The following is a 12,375-nucleotide window of genomic DNA, read 5'->3' as shown; positions in this document are numbered from 1 at the left end:
GTTATTTTTCTATTATTAATATTTTTATTTTTATTTTTAAAATTATAAATTTAATTCCGTCTATATTATACATGTGGTACATAGCTGGTCTCAAGTCCGGATAAAGGAAGTGGGTTGTGTTAGACCTTCGATAACCAACATAAAAACTTAGTCAAATTTTCATGACATAAATCAAAGACGTTATTGCGCTAAAGTTAGGTCGTTACTTGGAAGCAACGCGTTGTATGGCTTGACTACAGTGTCAAATGAGCAAGAGCTGCCGCATCGGTGCCCAGGTGTAATGTTAAATGAGTAAGGGTTACCACATTTTGGAGAACGGACGAAGGTAAATAAGTTAGTTCACAAAGAAAGAGATAAAGATAAAAGTCAGAGCGACAGAAAATTGAGATTTGCGACACGTAATATAGGCACTCTAACACGAAAATCTATAGAAGTGGTGGATACCATGACAAGGAGAAAGGTTAACATCATGTGCCTACAAAAAATAAAATAGGCCGACGTGAAGACTCTGAAGAGATTTTTTTTTTTTGCTAGGCTCTTATGTCAACACACCCTCATTCACACCATCACCTCCGCCATTTCCTATATGCAATGTGTTGCAAATTGGATTGATAATCTTGATAGAGCTCATTGCCTCACATGCGACCTTCAGGTCTCTAAAGAAAGAGAACATACTCCCCAATTCTCGGAGGATACGCGTTGCGGATTGGTTACGTCTATGCTTCTAATCACAAAATTCGGTTAGTATTGCAAGATAAAGTTAGTGTGCCGACCCTACGGCCCTAGTTTAAAAAACTCCAGTCCCTTAACACCCCGGGATGGGAGTGGGGAACCCTTATGCGCAAGTCTGCTCTACAAAGTCAGAATCGAATAATTTTGTTGAATAAATTAGTTTTAACAAAAATAATTATGATGTTAATTTGTCACTTGTTTAAAAATGATTAAAGACTAATTTACCTTTTATTTTATGAGAGATGAAAGGTCAACAACTAATCATTATTTTAGAATGATTATTATAATACTATACAAAGTCAAGAACTTACAAAAAACAAAAAAGGATTAAGGTCTAATATATGTTGTGAAGAAAAATCTATTTGTGTGATTACAGTTCAAACTTAGAACATTTGTAGTGGTACAGCAATTATACATGGTTACATTATTTAATTAAACCGGTTCATTTACGGTTTAATCACTATTAAAACAATGAACTGATCGTTCAATAACCGTTTTGATTTTCACAAATTAAACCCATTACAAATTAAATAGATTTTTTTACCAAAATATTTACATTGGTCCTTGGATCATCTAACTATATTTTGTGTTGGAACAAAACACAGTAGAAAATACAATTTTTCCAGACTTTGCTGTAGTGTAAGATGATGCAACCATCTTAGAGCATCATACAAAAAATTAGCAAAAGAAAAAAATGCAATTGCTTTTCCTCAGCTTATACGGTTGCTAAGATTATTCAGGAATCAACGCATTGAAAGTTCTTTTTTTTTTAACCCTCTTTACAAGGAGCTGAGACTAGTATTATATACACTGTTACAGCATATAATGGAACACATCATTTTTCACTTCTAACCTCCCTCACCATGATTTTGATGTTATGTTTTGACCTCTTTGCACAATGATCATTGCACTCAACTGAAGAGTGTATAAGTATAACTCTTTTTTTCCCCTGCAGGATCACCAGCTATGGCAAAAGCATGATATGATCCAAGATCTCATGGAGGCGCATCATTGGTCGATCTTATAATTAAACCCCTACCCCCTCCACGGCAGCAGCCATGGATTCTGAGGCCTCTTCAAGAGTCCGCCTCTTCTGAACTGAGTTGAAGGCTTCAAGGATATCACCCTCTACCCAGTCATCAAAGTCCTCTAACCCGATTCCACACTCAAGACCAGCATTTACCTGTGCGGAAGAGAAAATGCATCCGTGAATATAAATGTTTTACACATGGATATGATTTATGATTGAGCAACATGGTGCGATTTGATCTATATAGTCGACACTACAAAACTAGGACACAACTAAAACGGAGAACTAATACACAACAAAAAACCACTAAACCAGCCAAAAAGACCACCGCAACTTGTTCCACTAGATAAATTTGGCTATTGGCTATTAGTTTCTATTGAATTGTAGCATTCACCCAAAATTAGGACCGTCAAAATGGGCTAAATCTGTCAAACCAGCCCATTTACCTGCTTAAACAGGCGGACATTTACCTCTAAATCAGACCCGTTTAAATTTCGGACTAAACAGACCATCCCGCGAGCTAAATGGGCAGCCTGTTTAAATTTTTTTGCATTTTTTTAACGATTGGCACTTCTCCAATATTTCCCCCAACCCACCCACTAAAAAGCTGTTTGTTTAAGATTTTTTCCCAAAAAGTGATTTTTTGTCCAAATTTTCTTTTAAGCTTAAAACTGGATTTTTTATTCAATTTTTTTTTCAAAAATAAAATATAAATGAACCAGCCCTTTAACCCATCGGGCTGGCAAAAACAATTCGGGATTGAAAATTGAAACCTGTGAACAAACAAAAGTTAAACGGGCTATCCCGCATAACCCGTGGACTTAGGCAGGCTGGACAAGCCCGTTTGACAGTCCTATCCAAAATGCATGAAGTATGAGTTAATAATTAAAAAAAAAAATCTTTAGTGAGACTATAATTTCTTTTAACATGAGTAGACACACAAGAAATATCAGGCACGGTAATTTTAACATCATGGGAAGTAGGACTTTGAAGCAAAGACATACCTCTTTAACTATCTCCTTTACCCGTCTCAAAGAATCAACAGTACCAACGTGAACTTCTTTTCCCTTCCGAATGACTCGAATACCGCATCCTTTCTCCACCTTTCCCTCATTAACCATGCATCCCGCAACACGACCACTACCACTGCTGAATGTGGCTCGCACTTCTGCTAAGCCAATTTTTATTTGCTCCTGCAAAAAGATAGCAGTTAGTTTACAGCAGAATGTTCAGTAATTTAGGTCAGACTGAAGATAAAGGCAAATAAAGCATGCCCTAGTGCTCATCAACCAAAGTTCAAAGTTCTAACTTGGTGACTGTCTCGAGTAAAAAATAGAGATGCTAAGAGATACAAACCTATTTGGAGAAGGAAATAGATACAAAAGCAGACAAAATGTCTCTGTCTAGGGGCAAAATTTGACCATCTTTTCACCACCGAAAATTTGTGGACAATTGGGACAAAGACAGATACATTTTCTATCCTAAGACACTTTTACCATTACTGGAACACAAAGAAAAGGATCCCTAACCCCATAACTGTCGGAAAAGGACCCAATTTATGACCATTACTGCCCAATAGAACAGGAAGATCAGTGTAGTCTCAGGGCAGTCCGGTGCATAAGCATCCCACGTTAAGGCAGGGTTCGGGGAAGGACCAATCCAAAGGGTGTAATGTATGCAACCTAACCTAATAATTATATCAGTGGCTGTTTCCACGGCTTGAACCCGTGACCTCGGTCACGTGGAGATAACTCAACCGTTGCTCCAAAACTCCCCTTAGGAAGTGTAGTGTGCTTTAAAATACATTAGATGTTTTCTTTACAAACAATAACATACTTAAATGTCATCAATAATTAGTGTGTAAATTCATATGCATAATCTACACTAAAAGGGTATACAATAAAAGATATGTTGATGTACCTCAACAGGCTCTAAGAGCCCTTCCATTGCATTTCTGACATCATCGATTAAGTCATAAATGACTCTGTATAATCTAATCTCAACAGCTTTATTATCTGCATAGCTTTTCACCGAACCTGGTGCTTTGACATTAAATCCAAAAATAATTGCTTTGCTTGCAACTGCAAGATCAATGTCACTTGTGGTTACATCGCCTGTTGCTTCCAATAAAAACTTCAATGTGACGTTATCTTGTGGTAGCACCTGCAGGGCTTGTCTGACAGCTTCAATGGATCCCTGGGCAAGAGCAAGGAAAATGAATTTTGATTTCGGGTGAAACAATCACAAAAGTGATTATCAATGAAACATTTTAAGTAGTAAATGCAGGAACTAATTGCTTCTTTGCATATTTTAACCGTAGCAAATATTTGGCATATAACAAATTTGGAAATGTATTAAATATAATATGATATGATATGATATGAGATAGAATTCAATATATTACTTTTATAGGTATCAATGACCTAGATAATAGAAGTGTTTTCTCGAATAAGCTAGAGTCAAAATACATTTATCTAAATCCTCTCTCGAGTTTGAATGTTCTGCAATAACTAGTGTATGCAATAAGTTGTACATGCATAAGCGAGAAGTGCTAGAGAATATGTCAGATGTGTTAATAAATCTAGTTATAGGGATATACAAACTTTGGTTGTAATGGATATTTCTTTTTGTTAATAATACAGCTGCCGCCAGTTCAGCCACCCTGATGACAATGCCGTGGGGGCGGATGGCTAGTTCTTGGTTAGGGACTTGACGGCTATTTCATACAGGCCTAACTGAGATTTGGGTTTCAGAAAACAATTACATTTATATCAAAATGCTTTCGCAGACAAATATATATCTAACACCTTAATGCATGTCTTGACAAATAGCTTCGCATCAAAACGATGGGCCACATAATATTTGCTTATTATTAATAGCTATGTATATTGGTCCACTTCCTGTATTGATAAACACAGTTTTTCCTGCAACAAATACTCAATGCTCTTTAATGTACTAGTAGGTAACATATAGTACATTTAGGCACTAGATGCATTGGTAAGTTACACAAATTATGCTCTTATTTTAGTGATCCAATACATAACATAAAACCACTACAAGATATCTATGATATAAAATTTAATAAATTCAACCAGGTAAGTTGATCCATAAAGTTAAGATCAATACAATGCTTTACGAATCCAAGAAGACTTGTAGAAGTGACTATACCTGAAGATCAACCTTCAAGATAATATTTAGTTGATGCAAGTCGAGTCCAGAAAGCTTTCCTGATGAAACTGCAGAAGCTAAGGAAGAAAGGGTAATCTTGCCATCCCCTGCCTTTGCAGAAATACGCTCATTTCGCAACAACTCAGCACGGGATTCTGCTCTTTCACGTGCAGTATCAAGGGATTCAACAACCTCAAATTCATCACCGGCAATCGGAACATTATTCAATCCAATAACCTGCAAAGATGAACAGAAGACAGAAAACAGATTTCAGATAATTCTTTAATAGGTCTGACTTTTGGCATGCATTTAGAACCTAAAATGTGCATAGTATTTAAAAAGTGACCGGAGATGTCAACTATGATAGATCAAAAGTCCGTAATTGTTTGATGTTCTCCGCTGTTGAAAAGCTTTTCTGATGCAATTAACTTTAAATGAAGATTTCATTTATATTAACTTTCAAGTTGGCCCCAAGATTTGGATTGAAGACAAAAATCTGTCATTACCTCAATATCAGAAATTCCCAATTACTCAAAAAGATAATATATAATAATACCAAACCTTGTGCAATCTAATAATTCAATGTGCACATGTAAATGAATTCACTTTTAAATGCGGATCAGAGAAATGTCAAGCCAACCATTATTGCATCACATAATGAATTCAAATCATTTCTATATGAATATGAGGAAAAATCTAGCAACACATCATATGCCTTCTTCTGTACTAAGAATTAACAAACCTGTACGGGAATAGAGGGTGTAGCTAAATCAACACGCTTTCCAGCATCATCAAACAAAGCTCGCACCTGAAAGAACCAAATCAAAGGATGTTAAAAATTGCAGAGGCAACAAAGCAATGCAAATAGAGAAAAATTCCATGACCAAAAGTTTAAAGTCATTATAAGATTGAATTTAAATATCCACCAACCTTTCCAAAAGCTTCTCCGCAAACTACTATATCTCCCCTTCTGAGGGTACCATTTTGCACAATAAAGGTAGCAAAAGGTCCTTTTGATTTATCAAGACCTGCCTCTATGACTGTTCCCTTTGCGCTTCTATCAGGATTTCCTTTCAACTCTTGCAACTAAATAAGTGATAATTAGGGGTCAGTATGAAACACAGCTAAAAGAAAGCCCCACCAAACACCATCAATTAGTCAATAGACATCATATTCCCAAAAAATCACAGAAACTTAAATCAATATTTCAGCAACACAAAAGATACTTCATAATGTGACAGCAACTTAATTGTAATATTTTTTTCCATATAAATTTTGTATCAAATTGTAATCTATAAATGTATATCTGATATAAAGGAAATGGAAATGAATGTTTCAAAGTCCATATATCTTCATTTTGTTTTCTATACAGACTTATCTTTTCTAAACATATAAACATTAAAATCTATAAATTAATTGGAGAACAAGATAGAATAGTTGGAGGCTTAAATGAGTTTAGTTAGTCAAGACACCAAAGATAAACAAATTACCTCAGCCACAAGCATAACAGTTTCCAAAAGATCATCTATATTCTGCCCTTTAAGAGCACTTATCTGTCATGAAAGAAAAAAGAAAGAAACATATTGTCCATAAACTTACATAAGCATAAGAAAAAATATGAGAGTTGAAAAAGTATAAAATATAAGGTAAAAACCTGAACCATTGGGGTGTCACCACCCCAATCTTCTGGCATTAAACCAATAGAAGAAAGCTCTTGCATGACTCGCTCAGGATTCGCTCCGTCCTTATCTATCTGTTTCAAAAAGAACATATAATGATTTGTCAAAAATCCTAATGCAATCACCAAGTAATGAACAAGAATTATTAAATGATGATCTATCGTTCTTTATTTAAACATTCAATTCAAACAAATCATGTTGTCATGCCTTGTTTATGGCAATGATTATGGGTACTCCCGCTGCTTTGGCATGAGCTATAGCTTCATTTGTTTGAGGCCGGATGCCATCATCAGCAGCCACAACAATGATAGCAATGTCTGTCACACTTGCCCCACGAGCTCTCATTGCCCCAAACGCCTACAAGAACACACATAACATATCATCTATAGGAAAGAAGAGAGCAAAGCTAATTATAGGAAACAATTAAGCCAGAAACTGCACACAAGACCACTAGGGTAAGTCAATGAGCCATCCTTTAAATTGCAGAATCTAACCATGATCCTAAAGAAGGAAATATACAATTCCTTTTTTTTTTTTTGGCAGATGTATAAGGAAAAGGATAGAAATGATAATTAGCAATGAGTATACCTCATGCCCAGGAGTATCAAGGAAAACACAGGGCAAAGGTTTTCCGTCAACAGGTACTTCTACTTTATAAGCCCCGATCCCCTGGGTGATCCCACCAGCTTCAGAAGCAGCTACCTGTTAACAATTGGCGCATCAGGCTTGTGTTGAGCGTGCATGCAAATGTGCATTAGTATGCTAAGGTATGGCAATAACATAATTCCATCATCTATAGATACTAAGACACACGACCAGCATGGAACAGCATAGCACGTCACAGCGACACATAAAACATCTATTACTAATCATTGGTAACAAGAAAAATACCTATCTCTTATTCTCATAGTATGTTCCATGTTCTATTTCCCTAATCATTAATACCTAAAACTGAAATCATATGAATTGCATATCCCACATTACAAGTAGGATAAAGCCCAACCAAGAAACCTACAAAGGTTGAAACAGCATAGGGACAATATTGTTACATGTGAGACAACCATAAGAACGAAAATATTTCGCATCAGACATCATATGTAGCATAATTAATCTATTTTAAACCTAATTATATTGCATAAAAGTTTCCTAAAACATGTTAATAACCAATAGCAATTATACAAGAAAATATCCGTGTAGCCTATAGATTCCTGATCATGAATGAAACTGAAAAAAGAATAAAGGATGCAATATTATATTATTATCATACCTTGCTCTTCCGTATATAATCCAAAAGAGTTGTCTGCCAATTGAAAATACCGATAAGTATACGAAAATAGAGGAAGTCAGACCGAAAAAATAAGGCGTAAAAGAAAGAATAAAGTCACAGAATGATGTCACTTACCTTGCCGTGATCTACGTGGCCCATAATAGTGATGACAGGAGGTCTATCTTTGAGTTTGTCAAGATCATCTTCATCAAGAATTTCCCTTTTCTTTGCTAACGATTCAACTTTGACTGGATCAGCATCTATAACTTCCACATCATACTCTTTACATATCATCTTCACCATATCTTTGTCGAGAGTTTGCACGCCGTCTGGTTTGATCCCCTTGGCATACAAAGATCCAAGGATTTCTCCTTCACTGATTGCCAAGTTGAAGGCTAACTCCTCCACCAGCATACCTTTGTCACTGACCTCTAGAATTTCGACTTTGACAGGAGCCGCATCCTTGGCAGCCTGTAGCCTTGCTGCCTTTCGACTCGCTTTACTCCATTTTCTTCCTTTTCTTGCAGCACCAGGAATAGAGACATTGAGTTCCGATGTGTCCTCATCGGGAATCACATCATCATCATCATTTAGTAGACGCCTTCTTGCTCCTCCAGCTGGAGCACCTCTCTTCCTGTAGTCATCTTTAAACTTTCCTGATGGAGGGCCCTTCCCTGGTTTTGGAGGGGCTAGGACTGCTTGAGCAATTACAGGATCGACAACGGGTTTCTTGGAAGCAAACTTGTCAATTAAGATCGGCCCAGGCTTCCTTTCTTTAGATTTAACAGATGCATTAGCTGCCCCCTTATCCTTCAACACCACAGGCTTTTTTATGGGTGGTGGAGCTACAGAAGGTTTTGCTTGTAACATTGGCTGAGATTTTGATGAGGGCTGGGGAGCACGAGACTCGGATGTTATCTTCCCTTCTGCCCCTATTTCAGATTTTTCCCCTACCACACTCTTGTTATTAGGCTTAGGTACCTCCTTAACAACCTTCTGTACATTTGCAATCGAATCCCCCTTACGCCATACACTCTTCAAGGTTTTAGCCTTCTGGGTTTTAGCTGAATTTACCGGTTTACTGACCTTAGAATTACCATTTGTATTGGGCGCTGTGGGTTTATTTATTGAGCCATTATTCCTTTTATCATCCAACTTGGGGCTTTCCAACTTTTCAGCTTTCTCCAACACCTCACCAAGTGACTCAATCACTTTATTCCTCTCCTGTACATCATCATCTAGGGACTCGCCATTCCGCGAATTCCCCCAGGACTCTGAATTCGAGCCCAAAAGGGGACTATCCTTATTCTCCTGGGACTTCAAAACAGGCTTAGGAGGAGGCTTAAGCACAAAACCACCACTACCATCATCACCACCTTGGCTTCCTCTACTACTGTTAGAATCAAGGGACACTGAATTTCCCTGGTCAGCCACAAAATCGGTTGTGGTAACAGAATATCTACAAACAGACAGTGATATACAATGCCATCTCCTCTTGTCCTTAATAGAGTTACCTCTTGAAAGGGACACCCTCCTCACAACAGAACGGGACCTTCCTCCATTGGAACTCACACCCATTAAGCTTCCAAAACTCAATGGGGTAGCCACAGAACCCATTGTTCCTTGCACGTTCCCAACTAGTATAAGCATATTTTACCCCCACCCCACAACCCGAAAACTACCAATAAAAATAAAGGGAAGAAATGGTCCAAATAAGATGAAAGTTCAAAAATTTATCATTACTCTACACACCCCAGTTGATAATTCAACATATCCGGAAACAAAATTCACTTAAGAAAGTGAAGAAAAAAATTAGTGATAGTGATAGTGATATCAATATCAATATTCGTGGCCCCCAATAAAACAAAAAGAAGAAACAGAAGAATATGGTACCTTTGAGTTGAAAGAGTGAGAGTGAGTGAAACTTATGTGAGAATTGGGGACATTGAAAGAAGAAGGATAAGAGAAAAAGGAAGAAGAAGAAGAGGAGAGAAGAGTGAGGTTGTTTTATGTATGGAAGGGAAGATAAACTTATGTTTCGGAAGGGGTGTGTGTGGATGGTTGTGTGCCTGTCAAATTTTGTGTGCGATAAGGCTTTGGTTTTGTTTTCTGTTTGTTTTTCTGGCTTTTTCTTTTTTCTTTTTTCTTTTTTTTTTCCGTGGATTTTGATGCACATGGTCCCTTTTTTGCAAATTATTGTTTTTTAAGATAATGGATTATAAAAATGTTATTCTTTTTATTTAAAATGTGAAAATCAGATCATGCGATTTATTAGGAACGAAAATTGGACCTTTTAATTTATGAATTTCTTTTTTAAAAAAGTTTATAACAAACAAATCGAACTCTCCAATTTGATATTAAAAAAATTTAAAAAATTTAAAAAATTAACTTACAAAATAATCGGACTTATCAATTACTGATTTCCATATGAAAATAAAAACACATACACCACCAATAAAATTAAATTACACACATTTTTCTTCTTTAATAAAAATTTTTAGCCTCTCTTTTTATTTTTATTGTTTTTTTCCCTCGTACATGTCTCAAATCAACTGAGCTTTAGAAAGGTAAAATTATCCCTAACCAAAAAAAGAAAGAAAAAATTATATGGATCTAGTAAAACAGGGAATTAATATAAAAAGAAGTGATATGAGGTCAATAGATTTTGTGATTTGTAGTTATTAATTAGTTATCATTAATATTTTTAATAATGTGAGATTATATCTAATAGTGTTGGATTACTCACTTTTCTTTTACTGGTTAAGTGCTAGCCAAATTTTAATAAAAGTATTGGTCTCCTAAACTTTCTCTAATATAAATATCCAACCATTAATGATATACTAGCAGAAGTTTCGCACATACACGTGGGTAGTAGTAGTGTTTTATTGTTGTAACTATTCTTTAAAACATTTAAATAATTTTGTATTGGATTTATGTTATTTTTTATAATTATTTATTTGTTTATCTATATATTTATTTATGTAAGATACGTTGCAAAAAATATTAATACTTAAAAAGTTATATAAATTGTTGAAGTAGGTCGTTAAATTTGGAAAGAATTTAATATATTGCTAAAGTTTGTATTTCTATTAAATCAAGTGAAATGTATATGAATTTAAGGAGATGATATAAAAAAAATTGTGTACTATTAATGGAAAATTGATGAATTGTCGACTCTAATTATAAATTGGATAAATTTTATATCATACTCTTAAATTGATTAATATGCTATTGTTATAAGGCATATCGGTTTATTATACCACCTTATCAGAGTTAACTATTTATGTATTTAAATGTTTAGACTTTTTTTAGTACATTATAATTGTAATTCATGAATATTTGACATTCATTGGTATGATTTATTAGTCTATAAATATGAACGAAAAATGTTGTGTAGTTAAGTCATGGAAGTTAATTAATACTCTTTTTAATATTAAGTATTCGATTTTGTATCAAAATGTAATGTGATATTTTTACATTTGAAAATAGATTACTGAAATTATATGTTACATACATTATGTTTTTTTTTATTTCAACATACCGTAACAACAAATAATATAAATAATAAGGATTGAATTTTAAAAAGAACGTACAAACAAAAGACTAATTGCATGGTGTAGTGCGATTGTACTAAATACTTCTATACTAAAGATGTTAACTCCAAAAGTAGTGCACACAATAAAAGCAAAACAAAAATTAAAAGAAAAATAGACACACTAAGTTGACATTACAAAACACCAGGACTTAAATCTAGACATTAATAGAAAATTCCAGTAAAAATGACTAATAATAAACTCCTATTCTTTTGATAAGTAAAATTTTTCTATTTTTGAATACATTATGTCATACACGATACAAAGTTTCATAAGTGATTTCAGTCTCACCTTATCGTCATAAACAATCCACTTAAGTCTTCTTCTTGTATCATCCACAGGGTTATATCTAGTAATATAGAATTGGGAGAATTTGCTATTATCCATTTCAAGTATGTATATGTACCTCTTGTAAAACCTGGTTAATTAACGGCTAATTAACCCATAAATGAGAATTTATTTTAGAAAGCCTAAAATGTGATTTTTATGGCTTAATATGATAGAGGAGATTGGGACGAGAATTTTGGTACCAATTTTATAGAATTCGGATCAAGATTGGACCGAACAGGCCAAACCGGGCCAATCGGACCCAAAGTGGGCCCTTGGCCCAACATAACTAAATCAAAATCCTAGTTTTCAGCATTCTCTCTCCTCACTAAACACACTCACATGCTGAAAATGGAGGCCATGGAGGGAAGAACACTCTCTCAAGTTCTTTCTCTCACTTGATCTTCAAACCACCATAACTTTTGATCTAGAGCTCCGATTGCTGCTCCATTTGTGGCCACGCGTTCACCGTGGAGAGCTCTACAAAACCCATACAATTAATCTTGAGGTAATCCACGTTTTGCTCTTCGAAATTCCAGCCTTGTTTTCGAGTTTTATGAGCAAAAATGTTGAGATTCT

The 12,375-nt window shown here is 35.2% G+C and overlaps 1 protein-coding gene across 1 annotated transcript; it reads right to left on the bottom strand.

Moving 5' to 3' along the window:
- Positions 1 to 1,289: 1,289 nt before the first annotated feature.
- On the bottom strand, positions 1,290 to 9,955 carry LOC107459721 (translation initiation factor IF-2, chloroplastic). Its single transcript, XM_016077959.3, has 12 exons — positions 8,012 to 9,955; positions 7,877 to 7,909; positions 7,198 to 7,311; positions 6,817 to 6,966; positions 6,585 to 6,683; positions 6,421 to 6,483; positions 5,861 to 6,016; positions 5,673 to 5,738; positions 4,931 to 5,167; positions 3,683 to 3,958; positions 2,767 to 2,955; positions 1,290 to 1,915 (listed from the first exon to the last, which is right to left on the bottom strand). The coding sequence occupies exons 1-12, from the start codon at positions 9,524 to 9,526 to the stop codon at positions 1,760 to 1,762; spliced, it is 3,054 nt and encodes a 1,017-aa protein (XP_015933445.1). The 5' UTR covers positions 9,527 to 9,955; the 3' UTR covers positions 1,290 to 1,759.
- Between the last annotated feature and the right edge of the window lie 2,420 nt (positions 9,956 to 12,375).

The sequence above is a fragment of the Arachis duranensis genome, chromosome 7 (assembly GCF_000817695.3).
Source record: "Arachis duranensis cultivar V14167 chromosome 7, aradu.V14167.gnm2.J7QH, whole genome shotgun sequence".
NCBI classification, from domain to species: domain Eukaryota; kingdom Viridiplantae; phylum Streptophyta; class Magnoliopsida; order Fabales; family Fabaceae; genus Arachis; species Arachis duranensis.
The sequence above is the reverse complement of the archived record's forward strand: the minus strand, read 5'-3'. Positions and strand labels throughout refer to the sequence as shown.

Bases quoted from the DNA above. Each gene is read 5' to 3' on its own strand.
- LOC107459721 (XM_016077959.3), bottom strand. From the start codon at position 9,526: ATGCTTATACTAGTTGGGAACGTGCAAGGAACAATGGGTTCTGTGGCT. The intron at 6,484-6,584 runs GTTTTTACCTTA...CTTTCATGACAG, and splicing joins GTGACACCCCAATGGTTCAG to ATAAGTGCTCTTAAAGGGCA. The intron at 5,168-5,672 runs GTTTGTTAATTC...TCATCTTTGCAG, and splicing joins CACCCTCTATTCCCGTACAG to GTTATTGGATTGAATAATGT.